The sequence below is a fragment of the Lissotriton vulgaris genome, chromosome 5 (genome assembly GCF_964263255.1).
Source record: "Lissotriton vulgaris chromosome 5, aLisVul1.2, whole genome shotgun sequence".
Lineage (NCBI taxonomy): Eukaryota > Metazoa > Chordata > Amphibia > Caudata > Salamandridae > Lissotriton > Lissotriton vulgaris.
Window position 1 is genome coordinate 347956393 of NC_141693.1, and position 23769 is coordinate 347980161.

At 39.9% G+C, this 23769-nt stretch overlaps 1 protein-coding gene across 19 annotated transcripts in view; it reads right to left on the bottom strand.

Annotated features, from left to right (window-relative positions):
* The window catches only part of HSPG2 (heparan sulfate proteoglycan 2), a 936289-nt gene that overhangs the window by 501170 nt on the left and 411350 nt on the right, over positions 1 to 23769 (bottom strand). For all 19 annotated transcript variants that reach the window (XM_086921606.1, XM_086921602.1, XM_086921600.1 and 16 more), the window contains 11 exons: positions 22459 to 22545; positions 21055 to 21107; positions 20654 to 20721; positions 18583 to 18723; positions 17526 to 17708; positions 16478 to 16657; positions 14919 to 15037; positions 13728 to 13839; positions 8366 to 8479; positions 6614 to 6741; positions 1560 to 1646 (listed from right to left, as the gene is read on the bottom strand). In XM_086921606.1, coding sequence (XP_086777732.1) covers positions 1560 to 1646; positions 6614 to 6741; positions 8366 to 8479; positions 13728 to 13839; positions 14919 to 15037; positions 16478 to 16657; positions 17526 to 17708; positions 18583 to 18723; positions 20654 to 20721; positions 21055 to 21107; positions 22459 to 22545 — 1272 coding nt within the window. The remainder of the gene's footprint in view (positions 1 to 1559; positions 1647 to 6613; positions 6742 to 8365; positions 8480 to 13727; positions 13840 to 14918; positions 15038 to 16477; positions 16658 to 17525; positions 17709 to 18582; positions 18724 to 20653; positions 20722 to 21054; positions 21108 to 22458; positions 22546 to 23769) is intronic.

Here is a 23769-nt window from a genome sequence, read left to right on the forward strand (position 1 = left end):
ACTCATTCACATAAAGTGAGTTGAAGGGGCATTACCACCCACATAATATCAACTAATTTCACTTCTGCCTATTTCTAAGTAACTTTTCTAAATATAACTCAAGTGAAAGGAAGCAAAGATGGGGGGGGGCAGGCTATAGCAACAGTAAATTTGACACTGTAGTACAGGCAACATGATGGGAAGTGGAGCAGGTGGCACCCCATAAAGGGGAGCATGGTGGGAAAGAAGGGATGGCCATTGTGATCATATTTGTGGAGGAACACTGATGGGAAGCAGCTGCTGTGAATAGGAGGTGGTTCTGAAGGATAGACCCAGATCACATCCAAAGAACCCACTGAGCACCAGTCTTAACAAAATGACCCTAAACATTATGAATGACTGTGGACATTTAAAATCAGTACGTATAAGGAATCAACTGTAGTCCTAAAATAAAGCTTAATTTAAGAGTTGCAAAGAGAATTGTTGCCAGTACACACATTGTAAGGAAAAAGCAAATGCTAAAAACTAGGATCAGTAGTTAAAAGCCAAAAGACTTGTCTTTTAACTCAAACACCTGCAATAAACAGAAGGCCCCCATATAACAGTGCAACACAAACACAAGATATCTCCGGGATGGCTACCGCTTTCCAGCAACAGTTACACAAACATAGCCATCAGTCCCATGAGTTCCAAAGTACAAAAGAATAGGCTCTCAGAACAAAGTACCACACCACAGCCAATCCCATCACTGAATCACTTACAAACTGCCTTCTTGTTTTGCTTGTGTTTGAGAGCTAAACAAAACATTTTAACAGGGACATATTTCAAAACAGTTCAGCTTGGTTTGATTCATCAGTCAGTGATAAAGCACTTTTAATATAACAGAAAAAACACTATCCCCTTACCTTTGATGTTGCGTTTCAGAGACAACCATTAAAGTCATCTCCCAAAGAAAATATAATACTCACAATTGGCTGAAAGAACTCAAGCAAAGGAAAATATGATGCATTACTGCTCTAGTCTGTTGACTAGAAAAACAAAAGGTGGCGCCGGAGATTCTGGACATATCTACTATCATCCAACAAGCACACAAGTGCGAGTACAGTAGCTCAGGACAGCTGAAGGTAAAAGGACCACCCTGCACAGCTGAACATCAAGAGATCCAAAAGAAGGACACTAGTGCAATTTATTGCATCAGTTAGAAAGTCTGTACTGGGAACAGCTATAAGTCTAAAAACATGGTGAGGACATACCTTTCACATCTAGAGTGCAAAAGGTTTTCTCACTTTGGGCTAGTCATCCGTAAATAACACGTGTTAAAATAAATCAACTGGTTGTGCAGCAAATTTAACTTTCAGCAATGTAAATTTATTTACAAAATATATTTTATTAAGGTTAATGTTTACTCATCTGTTGAATGTCTTATTTATGGACTAGAAGAATAAAATAATTACACAATATATAAAGGTGTGTATGTCTTGCAAATAGATGCTCCCTGTACACTGTTGTGTGTATATTTTTTCATGTAAAAGCCTTACTTTTTGGGACAACACCACCAATTGTATTGTTTAGTACTGTACCTTTCACAGTGGCGACCGATGTACCCAGTGGGGCAGGAATCACATGTTGGCCGTCCATCAGATCCCAGGGAACATGTTCTGATAGGTCTAAGTGGAGGAAAATTGAATCATTACAGCTGTTTTCAAGTAATTAACTCAAACTCAACCACTATAAAGCACTATCTTCTCTTCATTCACTGTCCTTTGTGATACTGGAGTAAATATGCCAGCATGGCATAACACAACTGGGCATTAAACAGCCTCAGGGGAAATTTGACAACACAAAAAAGATGATGAGAATTTGCATTTTGCATCACAACTAAGCAGATTTTACATAGCAGAAACCAAGAAGCAACTAAAAGATTGAAACCACAGGACAGCTTAATTGGGCAAGACAACTCCAAAGCTAGCTTTACTTACGGCATTTGCTAAAATAGTAGTATGTGAACAATGAGTTTCATGAGAAGCCAAAACCCTCATAGGCATCTGGACTCCTGAGCTCCAACAGCATAGATGCATGTAATACAACCTACAGTATTCATGGAGATAACCATCCAATACTGCAATAGTCTTCAGTCAGCAGGGTTGAAACATACTATTTACTTCCCTTTGTGTTTGCTTATTTTTACTTAAAGACATTTTAAGGGCAGTTCTGATTTGGTCTGTAAGACTAAGTTTAGTTTAATATAGTTTTGTATAGCGCGAACTAGACCTGAAAGTATCAGAGTACTTTACATGAGCCCCAGTTGCGTTACCTAAAGATACTTAAGTGATCAAGTGATTTGCCTAGAATCACAGGCTGTTGAGTGTCCCTGCTAAGGCTCGAACCTGGTTCCAGTAGTGAGAAGCAGAAAGCGAATGCCACCTGTTAGGGCATAAAAAACACAGGAACAGGCTGGCTAGTCGCATTAAAACCATCTTTGTACAGTTTGGTTATTAGTTTTAGTCAAACAATTTGTGACCTTACTAAAAGTTTGCTCTTTCCAAAAACCCATTTTCTTAAAAACGCTGTCTTTCAAATACCTTCTCAGTCTTTACAAAATTCGGAAACATCTCTTTTTACAGGTCTCAACGCAACACATGGTTGCAGGATAGTGGATTATAATTTGGGGTGTACCTCAAAGGATAAGGCACCACCAGCTAAACGTCACACAAATTAAATTAAATAAACTAATGTTCATTCCTTGGTAACGTGAGACAAAGCAATCAGGGTTAAATTTAAGGCTACGTGTAATGTATTCAAGCACAGCATACTCGGCATACTCAGAGGAAAATGTCATAACACACTCAAATTCCACAACCAAGTTAAAAAAAATGACTAAAAGGTCAAAACTATAATAATGGGGGAAACAGAAATATGATTTTTTTTTTAAAGATTTAAGTGAAAATAGTGCCAAAAAGCATGTAAGCAGTAGAACAGGACCTAGGCATGATTTGAGGCTAACCGTGATGGAGAGCTGTTGAGCTACAATAGGACTGGTCCTGGTGAAAAGTCTGGTATTGAAGAAGTTGCAAAGTCCATATCAGACAAGGGACACATGTCTTTCTAAGGGCAAATCTGAAAATGGAGCTGCTGCTGTGGGACTGACATGGGTCAGTCTTGCTAAGGTTCAAAAGCTTTTGAGTTTCTTGTGTGAGAACATTTCTAAGACCCAAAACAGAAAGGGACTTTTCACTGATACTCCTGCCTTTCAGGAGGACAACTCTGAAATTCAGTCCAAAGCTTTGGAACTGCCAGTAGGGCCCTTTTGGCAGACAGTCTGCTTGTAAAAGTTTTCAAACATTTCCAAGCTTTTTCCTGGTGCACAAGCAACCACAGGAGTATACTTTTAAACCCAACAAGACTTCGGGGGGAGTGGGCACTTGCAGGCTCTCAGGCTGGCACCTGAAAAGTCCAGTTCAGTCCAAATTCCAGGTTCCTGTAACTTGTAAGAAAATGGCCTTTTGCAGTTTGCTTCCCTTTAGCCACACAGGAGGTCAACAAACTGGCTTTTGGAATCCACTTCTTTATCCTCGGTACATGGGAGATCAAGTCCAGTCCTTCAGAGCTCCTCACAGGTCGCAGACATGCCAGTCCTCTTCTGTTTTTCTGCAGATCCAGAAAGTATTCTGAAGAGGGTTCTTTGGGATGCTGAATTTATGCCTGGCACCGGCTATTGGGAGGGAGCAGGCGTTGAGCATTAACTATCCAACGGGGTAAATAATCACAGGGGCAACCATAGCCACTTTTTAAGCAGTTACTCTGTCTTTTTGTAAACAGGCCCAAAATACCATGTACCAGGGCAGTTTCAAGATGGTGAAAACTTAGGCCACGTTAAACTTGTGCTCTGGGGGTTTTGGTCCAGTAGAGGAGTGCATTATGGTAATCCCAAGTGTCCTTCCACATCTAACAATAAAATCCAATTTGAAGCAGGCCCTGTACCCACAATAAACTAAGACAGAAGCCTGGTAGGACAAAAGCAGGGCCCGATAGCACCCAAACTGGGGCTACACAAAAATGATCCTTCCCAGTCAAGTACACCAAAGTGTTACATGTGGCTTAAACAGACCAGTCAGGTAGGATCTGACAGAGTGGTGTGAAAGAATGATCACAGCCACCACCTTGCATTTTCTGCTGCATTCAGGAGTCATCTTCGTCCATTCAGAAGTCATCTTTGCCCATTCAGGTTAACCTATTCAATATTCAGATCAAATATTAGGCTCAGCAGTTGCTGAATGCAAATTAGCCTTCAGCCACTTCGGGCAGGGTAAAGCTAGCTTTCTAGAGTTACATTTCCCATATATTTCATAATGATTCAACTTTACCATTACAAGGGATTTTTATTAAACATAAAAATAAGTCTTTGGATTGAGCCTGTAAGTCAAAGGTTATAGATTAAAGTGTATACTCTACAGTTTGACATTTCCTATGCGCCAGCCTCAGCCTGACCGGTGACAATGTCGCTTTGGGCCTAGTGACTGGGTGGAACATGCCCTTTCTAATGTCTCACATATTTCTCTTAAATATTAGGCACTCTACCTTCTGAAATAGCGTGAGCTGTTTAAAAACCGCTACGGCAAATAATTTATGAGATGCTTATCAATGAACAAGCTTTTTACTAAATAATGTCATTTTACAGAAAGCTTGTTACACATTACAGTGATGTGTTTAATGATACTTTTAAAAAAAAAATCAGTAACTGAGTATTTTGTTTATGTTCAATTAATTGAGAGTATTTAACTGTTTTGAAAATGGGGCCTCACAGGTTCACAAAGGCTGGGTTTCACCCCTCTCATTTGGAGTGAGTACTTTTGGGGGTTAGGTGTACACACACAATTATTTTTTAAGGAAGTGGCAAGGTGTTTGAAGCTAATGTGCAACATAATTATGTAGTTCCATTCTGAATAAACGTCTCCAAATGGAGAATAAACTGAAAACGCAGCTTAATTTTAAAATAAAAAGAAAGCAATCAAACTCTGAAACCTCAACATATAAATCAAGGTACTATCCAAAATAGGAGTAAAAGTTACATGAATTAGGAATATGGGCAAGCAATATTACAGACTTATGTACTGTCAAAGGCAACAGTCTTCCAAAGGTTGTAGGCCTTACCAAAATGTAACACTTTCCACTACTGTGGTAATAAAATAAGTGTTAACTGGTAAGGCTGCATTCGTAGAACTGCTTGCTGTTAATCAACTCTTAAAGAGGTATTGCCTTGTCCTGCTCTTAGGAATGTGAACTAACACTGCCTTATAAATCTATTAATTCAGTGCTTCTGGAATTTCCTTGTTCATCTCTATAAAGATTAAGAGAGAAAAGACAGACTGTTCTTTCCCCTTATCCCAAGACAAAGAACACAGCCTGTGCCCGCTTCATCAGCAGTAAAAGTAAACACATCATAGTGCAATCAATTTAAATTACATTTCAATGAAAACAAACCTTTACGCCTTAGCGGCGTCACCTTTATCGAGAATTATAAAGTTACTTTAGAATATAAGCCATAAGTTCAAGGCGTTTTTTTTTTCTTCAAAGCATACACAAAATGCATTTAGGAGACAACACAACCACACAAGGAAGAAGCAGCATGTGTGGTTAAGCAACATATTTTCGTTTGTTAATTAATAAACACCAGCTCTTGATACAGATGGCACAACAGAGAGTTGAGGGTTTACTTACAAGGTGAAAAGAAATTATATGGATGCGATTTGTTTTGATGGCATGAGAAGAACAGTTGGAATGCAGCTTGGTGTATGAACAATTAGTGCATCTGGGTAGGAACCAGCAGAAAAGTCAACAAAATGGCATCACATACTGCACCAAAACACTCATCTACAGACCTGATAGGGCACCGTCCGCTAGAGGCGGGAGGTTTTATGCTAGGTACAATAGACAAGATGTGTAAGAATTGATACATAAAGCACACAACAATCATTAGAAAATTTGGTAACCCTCATAAGATAACCACCCAGCACAGGGAGTGAGGTGACCGGGTGAAAAGGGGTCAGACAGATTATGCAAAAATCTTTTGAAGGACCTCAACAGTACCAATATAACATTACCGCTTATATGGTCGATAGCAAAATTCATAAAAGTATTGGTATGTACGCATGCAGACAAGATAGATTAAACTGTTATGGAGTCTATTCAGAAGTAAAGTGCTATGTTCCGAGGTGATATGCAGAAGGAACAAGACAGCGTGCAATTTAGTCAGTATAGGATTGCTCCAAAGTATCAAGATCTATTTTTCACCACTCTATTCCTCTGACTAGGAAGATGGACAGGCCTGTGCAGATGTTTAATGCAGGTGTCCAGAATTAATGTAGGCATGTTGTGAACAAATTATATTTCTGCTTTGTAAAAGGAATAATATCTGGGGCATACTTTATTTTTTGACCACCTTCTGATGCTCGGGCAAAATATTTTAGTACAGTGTTCACCAGTGAATCTGCCGCAGTAACACCATCAAATGTTTGGTTATTGATCAAAGAAAACAATGCATGAAAAATAAGGATGGTCCCAGGAAGGAAAGGTGACCTGAGAAACAACAGTGATACAAGCACAAAAGAACAACATTTCACAGCTTGTAACATACTGGTTGGAAGGGGCTGTGCTGGGGCAAGGACACGGCTGGCAATCTCCAGGGGACCCTCGTCTGGGGTCGCCATAGTAGCCGGGCTGGCATCGATCACATTTCGGACCTTCAGTGTGATGCAGGCAATTCTGGAAGGAAACCAGAAAATCATTAGTTTCATGAAACGTCTTTGTGGTACTTTCTCAGAGCAATGCTTTGAACAAGCTCATGAACTCCTTGACAAACCCACATGTTGTAGGACAACCTACAGAACAGGATGATGGTGAATCTCACTGTTCAAATTCTAATTAAACAGATGTACCCTATCGTCAATGCCCACCCACAGTACAGTATGAGTAACATGGCCAACAATGGTACTGTTTAAAGGTTACATTTTAATAGCATGTCATATAGAAGATTACTACAGTTGATGGTCCAGAATCATTCTTAAAACTAACCCCAAACTGATGGAGAAGAACATACTTCAGGAAAGGAAGGATGCTTTATTCTCAAGAAGCATTCTAAAGGTTTATGAGACCAGGCCATTTGTACTTGCTGACTCTCCCTTATCACTGTACCAAGTTCCAGTTATACATGTTTTCATTATAACTAATAAATATGTAAGTGGCCTCCTTTCAAAATAATGGTCAAAACTGACTGTGGAAATTCCACATGCCTCGATTAGCTAGGTCCTCAAGGATTACAGATGGGCATACACAATGTACTGTATACTAGAAGGTGGTATGGTAAGGACAGATTGGTCTTCACCCCATTGTGAACAATAAATTGCCCTTAGGAATTCCTAGTTCCATTTATGATGAAATAACATTAGCATTCCAAGATCTATGCATAATGCCACTGTTACGCATCACCCAGCTGTCTGCCCAAATAAAAATTCCAAAACTACGGTAGAAATGCTAAAAAGATTCGAGGATAATCCAGACACCTTCTCCCCCTGATCCGACATTCCTTGTTTAATCTATTCTTGTTCCTAACTTCTGACTTCCCCACTGACCCCCCGACCAACTCCACTGCTTACAAATGTGTTCATCTTGCAACTGAGGATCCCCCCCATACGAGCACAACTTCATATACAATGTCTTAGGCCTTGAGACTGGTTTGTTTCTTTTCTTTGTTCTTTTATAAAAAACAAAATACTATTGTATCCTGGCTTCATCCTGAGTTGCTACGAATCTTATCCTGCACTGCAGTCGGACCTCTAGGATGTCGGCGATGGAACTGTGGTAAACGTTGATTGCTACTACTTTGTCTAGCGGCCGGCCCCTGTGGTTGTAGGCCCATGAATGTAACCATACTTAAATGCACAATAAAGTTTTTTTTTTGTTTTTTTTTTAAAAAGAAATGCTAAAAAGAAAGCCTTCAAAAAAGCAGCACACATTACAAAACAAAGACTCAATAGCATTAAAATGTAAAAATCATATGTAAATGTCAACCTTCACATAAGTCAACATGCACCTAATCCCACCATCAGGCTCTTGTGCCAAAGCAAGCTAGAAAAGGAGTTCGAATAATAACTAAACCCAGTCTGAAAAAGATGGGACCCAGGTTTAGTTTGAGCAGAGAATTTTTAACAGATAGGAATTAACAGGTAGCTATTGAATGGCCTTTGTTTTTGCATTCACCAATGAAGCCGTTTTTTGTAGTCTTTTGTTTTTTAAAGTTCTGGTTTTTACATAATTTAAAAAAAATAGACATGAAGGTTCATTGTATGTTTGGCTTTACAGACAGACATTTAGCAATACCATTTCTGACCTGGCACTCTCCAGTTTCAATGTCGCAGTCTGTTGCATGCCCACTGCAGTCGCAACGTTCGCAGGTGCCCAGGTAGAGCCCACTCGTAGAGCGTGTGTATCCTACAGCACAGTCCTGAAGAGAGAGAGACAGAAGGATGAGAGGTTAGAGGTCATAGGCACTCCAGATTTGGCTGAAATGATAAACATCGGTATGACAGTCAGATTGCTGCAAGTCTCAAAAAGAAGTGGGGAGGGACCGAAACTAGCCATGTGCCACCCAAGAAAATAGTGAGCTAGAACAGGCTATGTCTGGAAGAGTGAGGCCCCACCTGCCTTGGATTAGTAAAGAAACTCTAACCAGCCATTCTGGCCAAGCATCGGTGAGACTGGCAGTGCTTGGAGATTGTGAAGTACATTCTTCTTCATTACTAATCTTCCTCATTTACCATTGTATACACTCAGTCAATCAATCAAGGGTTTGCATAGCTCAGCTACTCACTCAAAAGGGTTTCAAGGCGCTAGGGAAGGGAGGGGTGGGTTGGGAAGGGGAGGAGGGGGATGGTGCACGGCTCCAGGATGTTACGGTGCTTCGTTGAAGAGCCAGGTCTTGAGGACCCTCAGGAACTTGGAGAGTGAAGGTGTCTGTCGGAGGTGGAGAGGGAGGGTGCTCCTTGCCTTGGCTGCGAGGAAGGAGAATGAGTGTCATCCTGTTCTGGTCTTCTTGATGCGTGGTACAGTCGCAAGAGAGCTGGGCCGAGCGGAGGGATCTTTTGGGTGCGTGGAACGAGAGGCAGTGGTTCATATAGGCTGGTCCGGTGTTGTGGAGGGCTTTGTGGGCGTGGGTGAGGAGCTTGAAGGTGATTCTCTTCTCGACCGGGAGCCAGTGTAGTGTTGGATGATGTGGCAGTAGCCCCGTAGGTTGAGGACCAGTTTGGTGGAGTTTGCGGGTGAGGTTCTTGTTGATCCCAGCGTAGTGTGTTGCCGTAGTCCAGTCTGCTGCTGACGAGGGCATGGGTGACTGTTTTCCTGTGTTGGAGGGCAATCCAGTTGAAGGTTTTTCAAAACATTGAGGGGAAAAGGCAGTGAGCTTATTGGATATATCAGAAGTAGGGGACTTTTAGGATTCCACTGTGTTTTTCAATTATTAACGATTCAATCTAATGGACACCTCTGCAGTATAGATTTATAGCAGCCCCCTTACCCAAGCATGCAATCTTTCAGATTTATGAAACACTAGCAGCAACAATATCTTCCTTAGCTGCACTGAAAGATATGTGGTTACAAGATTTGGGTATCCTGGCGAAGGAGGATGACTGCGCCTTGAGACCCTCACGGGTGAGTAGCGCGCTCTATAAATGTTCTTGATTGATTGATTGATCGACTGGGGGAGGTGCCATCAGCACGTGGTTCAGACTGGTGCACATTAAAATACTTCATCTGGCACATTTCACAAGGACCCGTTTTTTTGGGGGACGGGAAAAATAGGCATAGAATAATGTCGGAGAGGCTGCAGAAAAATGGGAACATTGCTCATCACCCTATGGGGACGCCCACATGTATATCCCTTTTGGATTGGAGTAGGCTGCCGAATTTCATCCGTAGCAGGGAAAACATTGACACTTAGACCACCAATGGTAATATTGGGTATCTCTGGAAGAGCAGCCACCACCAACTACACATTGCTACTGGGCAACATTGCTGTTATGGTAGTTAGAGAAGACATCATAAGATTATGGGGTAGCCCGGAGGTTCCAAGACTGGTGCACTGGTAGGCAAATATGGACTGGTGCATGTAGGCAGAGAAGTCTGTATACAAGGCAAAGTGTTGCCCTCAGAAGTTTGAAACAGAATGGGGACCATGAAAGGAATTCCGGGATATGGACTAAGAGCTCTGAAGAGCATAGAAGGTAGGTCATGGATGCTTTGGAGAGTCAACTCGAGGTGGCTGGCGACTCAACGGGGGTAGAGATGTCTAGCAAAATACATTGCCAGGGAAACAAATCCCTCCAGTGTACATAACAGAGTTGCTATGGGGTGATCAGGTATGCCACCGACCTGTGCACGTTGATGCACACTCCGGTGTACCTTCCCAATAAGTCTAGAATTTTCAATACTCTAGGAATTGTATGTATTGAGTTTGTCAAATAAAGCATTATCTTCAGCATAAAGAGCAATCATATTCTCCCAACTTGGAGCCTACTATAACTCATGGATCTAGGCGTCAACTATTACCCATTTGGCCAAAGGTTCTAGTGCCAGTGAAAACAGCAGGTGAGATAGAGGGCAACCTTGCCTCATCCCCCACCCAGTACTTACTCCTGTGATACCGCCCTATTAACTCTACCCCTACCACTGGGTTGGCATAAAGAAGCCTCATCCATGACAAAAATCAGGTCCAAACCAATCCTTTGGTAGGGTTACCAGCAGATCATGCGACTCCACCGAATCAAATGGCTTAGACATCTAAGGCTAATGTGGTTGCAGGTTTCCGTAGGGTGTCTAGTCCTGCCTGGCAGCCACATAGATTTTACCGAGTGGTCTTCAGAGGCATGATGCCGGACTAATCTGGGACTAGAAGTTTGTCTACAACTTAGATCAGGTGATTGGCCAGCACTTTCTAGTTGGTCTGAATGAGGAGCATTGCTCTATCAGTTTTCCCTCCTAACAGAGGAGCACTACAGTGGCTATTCTTGGATCTCTCTGTAGACACTCCTCCCATTTCACCTCTTATAGTATATCTTAAGTGGCCACACCACCTTCCCCCAGGCATTTAAAGAATGTGGACGGAAACCTATTTTGGCCAGGGTCTTCTCCCTTTGCAGTTGTTGGATTGCCTCCCCAATCTCCTCCACTCTGAGCTCACCACCTAGCATTTTTCGGTCTTATTTGCCAAGAAGTGGAGCTGGGATCTAGTTGACAAACGTCTGATTAAAGTTGATTTAAGAAAGATGCAATGGAGCTTGACTCACTAACATTTCAGAAACATTACTGTCAATGAGCATTCTCTACAACACCACCATCCCTTTGTTTCTCTCAACTTGCATTTGCTAGTGCAGACACCACCTTCTACAAAGCCCTTCAATGGTGGACAAATTGTGTCAATTGTCTGGAAGCTTTATTTCAAGACACCCTTCTTTAGAAACACCTTTTCATAACCGCAGTCTAATTTTACACTAAATATACAAAAAAGAATTGCTAAGTTAGTTTGACTGGGAAAGCCATTTTATAATTTCCTATAATATTACTGTGATCCACACACTGCAATGATAGGTAAAATGAATTTGACATATTTCTGATATTTTTTCCTAATGCAACTAAAGGTAATATTTAAATATACTCCAATGCATAGTCTACGATATGATTTGCACATTTATATATTGTTGCGTTGCATAGCATGGTCCTGTTTCAGAACCATTAAAAGCATGAAGCAAAAATAGTGGTTGTAAAATAGCATAGCCTTAGGCAAAAAGTTAGTGTAAAAGTAGCTTAGCAATTGGGGTCTCTAATAGTTTCACATGTAGTGCATTCATTTTCAATGTAGAGGACTGATGCAAAATAAATATTTTGCTAAGAAGTGAGCACTGAACAAAAGCCCATAGTTCCACACTGGATTAATGCCATCTTTATACAGGCTTTTCCTTGACATCATCCAGTGGTAGATAGCATAGTGTAAATATAAAACAAGTTATTCCATTTGTTGCTTACCACTAACCTCAACTGAGATGCAGCGATTGACCGCAAGTGAGTCTATAAGGGATTCGAGGAGCAAACCTTAAGTTACATTAGGTAGCTTGTTCCTTCTGAAGCATGGATGTGTTATTGATATTCTCATGCTATGCATCTACTTCTAAACCGTGTTCAACATACTAAAGAAGATTGTCTAGTAGCTGCAGTAGTACCAAACATATTCCTTACTACTGTGTGGCATAAAACGGTCTAATCTTGCCTGAATGTCCATAAAATAAAATTAAGTTAATGTCTTTAATGGCAAACATCTGAACCCAACACTAGATGGCAGGAGTATGCAGAGCATGTGTATCTACATCCACACATGCTGCGAATTGACATTTACTATGTGCAATGTATAAATGTGTTGCATACGCTCAAAACTGAAAGTAGGCGAAACTGCTGTTTGCTAAAACAAAACCTAAGTAGGAGATGCCTCACACAACATGGGACATATGGACAACTACACTGTTCCTGAACACTCCTGTTCTAGCCCACTGGTACGTCAAACCTCTTACACCATTCAATGGATAAAGTGACCTTTCAGTCAAAGATTACGGGAGTAGACCGTTTCACTGTTGATTTGCAGTGAAGATACACTACTTTAAGTACAAACACAAGATAAAGTCCAAAGACTACTTCATTCTTGTGTATTGGTATAAATGTTTTTCTTAATCATGAATGACTGCATCTTGTCTTCTACACTTCATAATGGCAACATATTTTTGCCTAACTGATTTTCTCTACCCTCCTTTCATATTTGTTTTTGTCTAATTTTAGTGGTAAATGTAGTCCACTGGTGACATGTTTTAAGTTGAAGCTGTAATCAGCGTACTTTTGAGTATTTATAGAGCACGTTCTTAATAAAACATTAAGGCAGCACTATCCTACGAAATCCAATATAAACATGAGGTACTATCTTAAATTTTAAAAGTAATGAACCTTCACCCAAGGACTACTTTTAGATTTTTGAGGGTGCTATAAAGGTGCTTCGAAAAGACTGGACGTGCATTGTTAGATCTCAATTTATCTTTTTTAGTCTCAACCACACAGAAACTAGAGTTTTTCCTCTATTTTTGACAACCAAACAAAACTAAATCAGGAATCCTACATTATAATATTCTCAAATAGAAAGTATGTGCTCAAATAGATCATATGTACCGTAGAAAAGTAGTGCACAAGGAAAACACCACTGCATCATACAAAACATGACTCAGAAGACTATTCTTCACATTTATTAATGAAACCATGATAAAGCATGTCATTAAGAATTCTTAATTAATCAAGCAATGAATTTAACAGGGCACTTCACTTCATGCTCATTGGAGCAAACACACATTAGTGCAACAGAGGGATGTGGGCCTTAAACCTAAATGAATTGTGAAAAAACCTAGAACAAGATGCCCAGTGCAAATTTAAATTTACCTAACAATGTTTTCAATAGAAGACTTAACAGTGTACTGTAGGAATAGAAAAACTATTTGGCAAACACTAAGAGAAAAAGCACAGTAATGCATGACTAGGTGCGCCAAAAGTACTTTGAACGTTTTTAGCTATGGTCAACTTGGATAGCCTTAATCATGAAATCTGATTATTTCAATCCTCAAGTGAACTGAGCTACATGCTCAAGCAGCTTCTATATTCAAAGACCTCACCTGACAAGATGGCCCAGTGTAGCCTACTGGGCAGACACAGTTTTCGACTTCCACAGCTCGCTGCAAGCCAGTAGAGTGAGGAACAGCAACATCCATGTGGATATTGGAGATTCTGGAAAGAGACAAGATACATAATTTCATCTGCGGCAAATGAAACCTTCAACATCAAGGTATCTTCACACAGGAGACTGATGAGAGTGAATAGGCTAGGGATTCTAGAGTCCCAGTGTTGGAAGCACCGTAACATAGAAAAAGATTGGATTAGAAAGTATTAGCCATAAACGTATAGTTGAAAAGGGTGGCTGTGCACAATAGCTGCACGATACATAACGTCTTCTGCTAGGCATTGTAAAAGTATGTCTTTATGCTTTCATTGGGAGTTTGCTTTGGAACAGATATTTTCCACTGATTCATTCACTTCAAGATTTTATCAAGCAGCATAATTTTGGGTACACGTGTGAATGCAGCTCAAACTAACGAACAGTAAGCAGTCCTTTATTAAGCTCCCAGCTTAAAGAAATATACCTCAATTAAATAGAGTTCATGAAACATTTTGTTAAAAAACACATTTTTAAAAATCAGAAAAGCTGGAACTGAAACTTACAAATCCCTTCACAGGACAGCCTATCAAAGCATGGTAAAGGGAACCTTCACCTCCACTTTTCTCCTTGGTCTAGTGGAGAGACAATGGTACTGTGCACAGTTAAGTAGTCTTTCCAAGCTACTAGTAATGGTTCAGTGGCTTGAACCAAGTTTCTCAAATAAAGCATTTTTCAAAGGAACACAATCTCAGTTTTATATTTCCATGGTGGTCGATGCCCCAAAATCCAAGGTGTCGCTGAATCTACAGCACAACTCCTTTTAGCCGCTATCACGGTATTCATACACTAATTCTTAGCCCCTCAACAGCCACCTATTTGTTGCGAAGAGGTAAGGCAAAGAAGAAAGTGTGGAAACGACAGGAACTAAGTTACCCTGTTTACTAGTTTTCCTCGCTGCATTCAAAGCTTTCGAGACTGAGGTAGGAAGGGCATACCAAAAGAAAAAGCAGAGGAAGCACCTGCTGACCCAGCCTTCAACAACTGACATCAATCTGTCAACACTGAAAAAACTGCAGTCATCTTTAGGAATTCATGGCAAATCCCCCAATTTACGTAGACAGTTCCGCAATTCAGAGCCCTCTTGAATTACCGGCTCTCCACCATCCTATCTGAATAGGATGCACGGATCATGAAGAGGTCGATATCAGCCAGTGCCATAAGAAGGTGTTCCCGAGTGGCAGCCTGCCCATCAGAACGTCGCCAGGCATGCTACAAAAAAAACAGAAGCACCGATTTAATTTCAACTTCACACAAGTAAATCCCCACAGTGACCATTACAATATGCAGAAGAAACAACTTAAATCTTTCAAGTTCTACATACCAAAAATGGTCAAAAAAGAAAAAGAGTTATAAAGGATACTAAAATGAGAATGTGGGGGTCTTTTTAATAGATTTTTCCTTTTCACTTCATCAGCAGCAGCAAAAGTATAAAACACTTTTCTTAAAATAAAGCATATTTTCAAATTCAAGTGTTTAAAAGTAATATTCTTAAATTCCAATGCAATAGATACTTGGTTAAGTACCTCACTAATTCATGACTATCAAGGCCCAATATCAAGTCAACTCCAACGTGACTTAGTTACATAAATAATCAAAATAACTTGCAGGAAGGAAATGAAATACAATAACTATGTTACAAATTACAGATCGAGCTTGAAAAGAAAGCTTTTGAGGAATACCGATTTAAGTTGACACAATGAATGCATTTCTTAAAGATGGAAGACCTACCACTGTTCCTCCACCACCAGTGACTCAATAAGATGGAAGGGTCTCCTCTAATCTTATAGAGAAATAATAGTTTAAAGATCTATGATCATCATGGGAAGGATCCGGAGAAGAAAATGCATATGTGATATAGTTGAGAGGTCTATGCAGGTACACAGCATATTGTACCATTGCAATTTGAAAGAAGGGGAAACTGACGCTCTCTGTTCTTCTCACATGTTTTTTTAACACCATCGCTGCTAGGGAGATTTTCCTCCTGTTCTAAGTCTACTCTTTTCCCATTTTTAATGACGAGCTCAGCTTGTCATAAGCACACGACCAGTGTACTGCATGACGAGCTGAGCTCGTCATGAGCAGGGAAGGGGTTAATAAAAACCTAAATAAATATTTTAAAGAATAATAATGTATTAATAATTCATATTAATAATGATGATCATCGACTTTGAATGTAGAATGGCACACTCAAATGCATTCAAGTATTGCAGTGGATATGCCCAAAAGAAAAAATTAAAAATAAAATCTAGGGGAGGATGTCCTATAGTATAGCCAGCATTTCTTTTACAACTTAATACATATCAGTAATCTTATTAATATAATCTTAATAATTTTTTCTCTAATCTATTACAAATGTTTAATCTGTTTCTAGCCAAATAAGTTACCCTTTCAAGTGTAGCTATCTGGGAAAGTTCCTTAACCCAGTCAAAGTCAGCATAGCTATTACCTTTCCATGATGGAAGAATCTTAAGAGGACCATGATGTTTAACTTCCAGTAATCCCACCTGAGCTGGGACAAGAACCGTGCTAACATAAAACGGTTACCCTTTCCTCAATACAACAAAATGACTGTTGTGTCTTGTGCCTGGCATTCTCACAATCCAATGCAATCCTTAACATGAGCCTCATTTTGCATGGCTGGAAACTAACCTCTCTGAAGAGGACAGTGACGGTAGTGGGAGTGCCCGGGGTGAACTCAGCACTGCTGAAATGCTCAAGGAAGATTCCATTTCCCTGCAGGATCACATCTGGTTTGCTGAAGAGAGAACGAGATCCCGGAGACTCATCATAAACGATTGTGTACTTGAGCTCTCCACCGTATGATGTCACCTGGAGCAGAAGGGAACAAAGCAACAACCCCACAACATGAAGAAGGCAGGAAATGCTGAGGAAAAAAGGCAAATCCATTTAGCAGAATGCTGCAAGAGGCACCAAGGATGGATGGTCAATACTTTAGGATTAGTAAAATGTGAGCAGCATGCATCACAATTATTTGCAGGTTATGTCTTCCCAATTCAAGGGACAATTGTCAGCCATTTCTTTTCCTACTCTGTTTTCTAAATGTCACTAAAGTGATGCATTGTAGGTTTTATAGCACACACTGGATTTTCTTGCCACAAAACAGGAGCTAGATTTATTGAAGACACTCCACTTTTGTTTGATCATAAAAAGTGAATCCGTATTCACCGCGTACCCTTTTCAAGCTTTTGAAGTTTCACTAAATAAACATTTACCTTCATTTTGGTAATCCAACAACAAATGAAACCTACATTTCTGAATTCAAGCTAATTGACTGTCCATAATAAGGATGTGTCAAATTATTTACTGTAGAATCAATCACTAAACTCAACACTAGTGATGCATCTATCCCCTGCAATATTGCTTTTACAACAGTTACTTCCATCTACAAGCTAGTCTTTAGTTAGTTACCAGGATTTGCTTCCAAAATTAATTATATTATTTGTAATGTTGTCTGGACCCATTAAAAGGCTGGTTAAATCATCTGCAGATGGTTCTGTTAGTGTCACATTATCATGCACAAATCGGGCAAACGTGAGCTCTATGCATCATCTCTTTAGATAGACAATATAAATCAATATGCTAATTTCAACAAACATCTTAGCAATATTAAAATTCTGAAATTAGCCATGTAAAGGAAGGTGTTGTAACCATCCCATTACTCTAACATGCACTGTACCTTGTCTCCCTTGAAGCGTTCCGGCAGGACCCAGAAGTAGGTGTCTCTCGGGACTGCAGCAAAAGCACCAAACATCAGCTCCGACTGGCCTCTGACAGCAATGCCCTGGTTGATAGTGCGGGTGTTTGCAATGTTTGCAAGGGAGAATACAGATCTCTCACTACTGTCATGAGCAGCCCGGACCTGTGGAAGAAAGCTGACATTTTAGGATTACAAGTACATTGCAAGCCGTACACCTTCCACCATGGTTAGCTCAACAAGAGGGCTGTCATGCTTAAATGCCAAATAGGGTAAGCCAAGGGTAGCAACGCTTGCTATTTGGTACCTCTGGCACTGGTACCCCTTCTCCTCATTAAAGGTTCATATGGTGAGTGTCTGGTGCTCAATCTCTCTTCCACCACTAATGGTATTTAGTTGAATTAATATCCATGATGTCATTAACCTCTGACCCCTCTTGCCCCAGACAACAGGGCCAAAAGGACAATCTGGAGGCAGACAGAATGGGGATTACCCTTGTTCAACTGATATACAGTAGTCCAGAGCTGATCAAATGTTGTGCTTATAATATTGAGAATAACATGAAAGCTTCAAGTAAATTTTACAATGACAGGGATGTCAGAAAATAATTCCACCTGTGATTAAGTGGTCCCTCCCCTTTGTACTATACAATCACTCAAAAACACAAACCCCATCTGCAACTGTACAGTTTTTTCATACAAATAATAAAATCAACCCCATCACAGTTTATGAACAATTCCCTTTAAATCACAGCATAAACATTTACACCGCCTACTTCAGTCCATCATGAGGCGAGTCCATGCTCAGGAGACAGGGGGCAAATAGGGGGTAAAAACCGTGCAAGTGGAAACATAAAATATCTAAGGAGAAATGTAGAAGAACATCCTTTGTGCAGGCTGTCCATCTCATTTCTCAGTGGCCGTTCTTAATGGGTCCATGTTGGATCGCACCATTGGTAGCTATTTGGAAACCAATTTCTACTGCCCATATCATGGTGGTGGGAAGGGGGGTTGGGGTGGGGGGTGTCAGGAAACCGCACCTGATCCCGGTTCCAGAAGGAACTAGCACACTGCTTTGTGACACCCATGCAGAAGCACTTCAGACAGCCATCTGTATTCTTCTCGCTCAAAAAGAAAGCCCCATTCTTGCAGACGTCACAGAGCGTGCCTTCCACGTTTGGCTAAAATAGAAAATAAAGAAATAAATCACAGGCAACAGATACAAGGGGAAGTTCCCTACAGTATGGTGAGGAAGATACCCTCAAGTATCCAGTGTGCAGTCTTTAAAGGCCAACCTTATGAACGTTACCACTAAGACATGCTAAAAGCATTCATGTAACCAGCACAACATACATGGTAGTTGAACACAGCCGGAAAACCCGCATTAAGACAAAGGCTTTGATGGAGTCTTGCTAAATGACTGCCGGTCTACCTAGAAGTCAGTGGTGTTATTTTGGATTAGAAAGACAGTTTCAGGCACAGAATAAGCACTACTGAGCAGTCCTTGTGTCTTTAGTTCTAGATTATAAAGATGTGTGTCCTGGTTCATTTTTTTGGTCTTTGTCGATCTGATATTCAGCAAAAGCACACTATATAGGCCAAGAGGGCAATATACTGCCCATCATAGTGTTTGTAAAGAGATGGTGTTCATTTTCGGCCCTTTATTGTATCAACCTTCTAATTAACGGTGCAAGATTTTATTTCAGACAGAATTATGTAAACTGTCCTGTGATGCCAGCATCCAAACCCCACACCGTTTCTATGGGGTGTGGATGCTGTGCTACTGACAACAGAAAACATGCTCAATAGTAGAAGGAGAAGCATCCAGTGATGGAATGGCAAAGGTAATACTAAAATACAATTCAACACTGTACATTTTACATAAGACTTCGAGAAGGAAACAAAAAACAATTGCAGCTAAGTTAAAATACTTTGATAACTTATGTTAATTTTGAGACATATCTTTAGTTTGGTTGGCCCCTACATGGCAATTTACGTGTTAGTGTATTGCATGTATTTTATATATATATATATATATATATATATATATATATATATATATATATATATATATATATATATATATATATATATATATATATTTTTTTTTTATTTATTTATTTTTAAATGATGCAATAGTTTAATATTTGAAAAAAATAGTTGTCCTAATTGCATTTTTGACATGTTTTTGGAATAGATTTAATTTTTTAATTTTCCGAAATAAACACTGAAACTGAACCCAAATTACTACGAAATAAAAAGGAGACCATTTTAGTGATTAACGTTTTGAAGGAATAGCTTGCCTCTAGTTTACACCTGGCTAAGCATTAACAGCCAGGAAATACTTAACCTACTTTCTCGGATCATGACAGACGGAAATGTAAAATATAATTAAAGCATACTTTTAAATTGTGGGGGATATTTTAATTAATTCTGTGACTATGGGTAGTCTGAGTTTTTTGATTTCAGGTCACAAACGTCGCCAATCAAACTGCAAGAAATTTGTACCAATTGATACAATTTATAACGTGAAGCGAGACATTCTCCCTCATATGAGAATGATATTATAGAGGCAAAAGAGGAAACACTGAGCAGACAAGCGGGCATTACTAGCTATCAATGCCAGGCCTGGGCTAAGTTGATAAATGTGGCTTTCAATAGGTTTTAAAGACCTCACCATGCACTATAAATGGACTAAAGACGTGAAGGAACCAGCCTAACTTGAAGCTCAGGTGATTAATGTGAAGCATAAATATCAACTCACTCAACATGATATACAGCTAAATTAATACTGAACAAGCAGTGTTTCTCAAAATCAGTTGCTGCACCAGGTTCCTATCACCTTATCCGCTAGCAGAGATCGAGGTAGGTTTACAGTTCAAATTGGATATTTCTTACACGCTTTTCTCTGATGGACTATGAAGGCTATAGCACTCTGGCACATGTTGGGATAGTATTTGTCATGATCGACATTTACCTGGCTATGTAAGCCATTAAGAAGTGCTCAACTTTTGGCAACTCTCTTGGTTCTCCATACAATTATTCAACTTCCTACAGCAAAGCATATTCAAGTTCTAGAAAGTAATAGTTATGGGGTTGAAGTGTACTAACCTTGCAGAGACAGGCTTGGGAGGAGCTGGAAGCACTGCCCCTCTCATCACATCTCCTCAGGCTATTATCTACAGGGAAAATCAAGATGACAAGCAATTTTACAATAAGGCAGGACTGGTTGTGTATACTCAAGGCATGTGTGATGACAGGGGCATCCAAAGGAAGGTGCTAGGCATATCCATCTAACTCTTAAATGAAACTGAAGAAACAGAAGGCAGAATGTGGCTTGTCTGATCAGAGGTCATGGCTGCTGAACTGATACTCTACCCCTTTGCCTATACTGAATGAGACTCTATTCTCAACCTCAATGTCTTGCCCGGGAGTACTCTTGCTCAAGACTCACAGCACAAAGCTAAGACAAGATCCACCTTGTTTGACGAAAGATTCAGATGAATACTGACCTTGGCATTTACCACCAGGCTGCATGGGATCTCCTTCATAACCCGCAGCACATCTAAAAGAAGAAAATATGAATCAACACTTGAGCCAAAGCCACACCGTCTCTAATATTACGCCTGAAAGGGATTATAATTCTTGTAGTGAAGGCACGGAAGCAATCCTAAAAAGCCTTTTTGAATATGGGTTTTGAACAGGATTCAAGTACCATAGTTTTGGTTCCACGTGGCAAGCGGTCATCGAAGCAATCTATTATCTCATTGGGCATTTATCAGTTGTAACCACTTACTGCTTCGAATCTGGTAATGGCTGTGGAGAGGGATTACAGTCTCTGCAAGTGACATCACCAATACCACAATGCATCCTAAACTAGAGACTAGCAGTTTTAACGGCCTCCAGGGTTGAGAAAATAAGGAGGCTCTCTCAGAATTAATAGACATAGGTGATTGAAAAACCATGGTCCATGAAGAATTAAATGTACTGGAAGAAGGAGACCTCAAAGGTTTTATCTACAGTGTGTAGTCTTTGCTTCTTCAGGAAAAAGTCCACCCAGTGTTTCATAGAAGAAGGTTGCCTTTGCACCCAAGATACGAGAGAGAAACAGGTTTCCGAGACACACTGATGTTTAAGGATGCCCTGGAAAAGTGATCTTACTTGAGACTGCATGCTTAGCATAAGGAGCAAAGTATAAACAAGGAGAAGGAAGTGTAAAATACTTTTAACATATAAACTGTTTAGATAGTTCAAGCAGGAAGAGTTAGAACAAAACACCTGGATGTTAATTGACAATAGTCAAACTAGCGACCTGGGCCACTGCACTGTCAGCACACAAGGGTTATCGCATATGTAGGTAACCAAGTTAGCAACACATACAAAATGTAGTGAAATACCCAAGGCGACAAATCATAACTTTGACAAAGGATGAACAGGATTTCTACAGGCAATTTTCAAGTAAGAAAATATTTATTTGCGTCGGAATGCATTCATTGGTGGTTCAATACAAAAAACAAATTCCGCATAATCAAATGTATGTATTTAATAAAAATACTGATAACTAATATGGTCAACTCTACAGCCCCCATTCCACCAGGCTCTTGTGATATTCTTCGAATACACAAGAACATTCCACAAGACTCAAGAAAGGAAACGAGAGGATAGAGGACAAATTAGTAACATAATACAGATGTGTCTAATTAATGCAATTAGAAATAAGGTGTTCCAGTGCTTACGGAACCCCACCTGCAAAGCTGAATTTTGACAAAAATATTGTTAGTTAACGTAACCAGTTATTAGAATTGGACAATGTCTCTGAATAGGTTCTGCAGTATACCGAGTAAAGGTATATCGGTTAAACCCAAACATAATTTTACAATTCACTAATAATTCTCTGTACATGAATCTGTACGTACTTCTCACAGCGGCGTCCAGTGTATCCCGCAACACAGGCATCGCAGGTAGCCTGACCGTCCGAATCCAGGAAACAAGTATCAGAAAAACTATTTAGAAAAAAAGGAAATTAGATTAAAAATAAATAAGTTACATTATTCTAGAAGGTGCACGATTGCCATTGGTTACTTCTACTATCCAAAACTAGAAAGAAGGCCATTGGAGGTGGTTGCTTTAGCCATAAAAGCCAACCAATTGACAACCTGGCAGAGACTGCCACCCCATGCATTCTGAGCTACTTTTGGTAGAACAAGTGTAATAGAGACTAACTTTAAAGCATAGGCAAGACAGCAGTAAAATTGATATATATTTAGTTTTAATTAAAATCAGCGTTCGAGGTGTTGTACCAATGTCCTTCAACCTTAGCCCAACACAAACAGTGAGAAAAGTAAAAGGTACCAGAACAATATAAAACACTGAAAGAAAAGAGCACAATCTATGCTATGTGAGCACAGGGGCACAACACTGGTGACACAAACATCAAAAGGATGCAGACAGTAATTCGTGCGCTTATGGGAACAATGAGTAACAAAATGTCCATAGAAAAGTGGGAATTATGATTAGAATGGATGAAGAAGTCAGTACAAATATATCTGCAAGTGGTATTAAGTTTAAACATTCCGATTAAGTAATTAGCATGTGCAGCAATATTAAATGTCTCACAGAAGTGGGTAGTAGGAGTATGTCTCTTGGGAAAGTTAACATGTGTCCAGTATGAACCGTATAGAAATGTCGATATTGGACTACAAAGAAGTACCTGATTTGATTCATAACTTTCAAAATTAAAAGGTTGGAACTTCATTGTTGTCTACCATATATTCTGCTGAGAAGCTCTACAGCGAGAATAATATTCCCACCACACATTCAACCAAATTGTGCAAAATAACCCTGCCCTACAATCTGGCAGACCCAAGGACTGGGCAGCAAGAAATAAGAGGAGGAAAATTCCTTTCACATAAGGAAACCATTTTATTGATTTACTGCACGAGTGTCCATCTCTCAAAAGCCATCTGCAATTTGAAGTCTGCTACAGACACACACAAATACATCTCAAAAGCAGTGTCAGCTGTTTACTGAGTAAATAAAAGGCCCTGTTTGTATTTTTCTTAAAAAGATCATAGTGCTGGAGATATGCTCAGAAAATACATTTGGTCTTGAACTCTGCCATAAAACAGGCTGCCACCACAGTTAGAACCCAATTGAAAACCATGTTCCCAAAGCTATAGAGGCTTTAAAGGGGTGATCTACAAGTTATATCTTTTATTAATTGGATC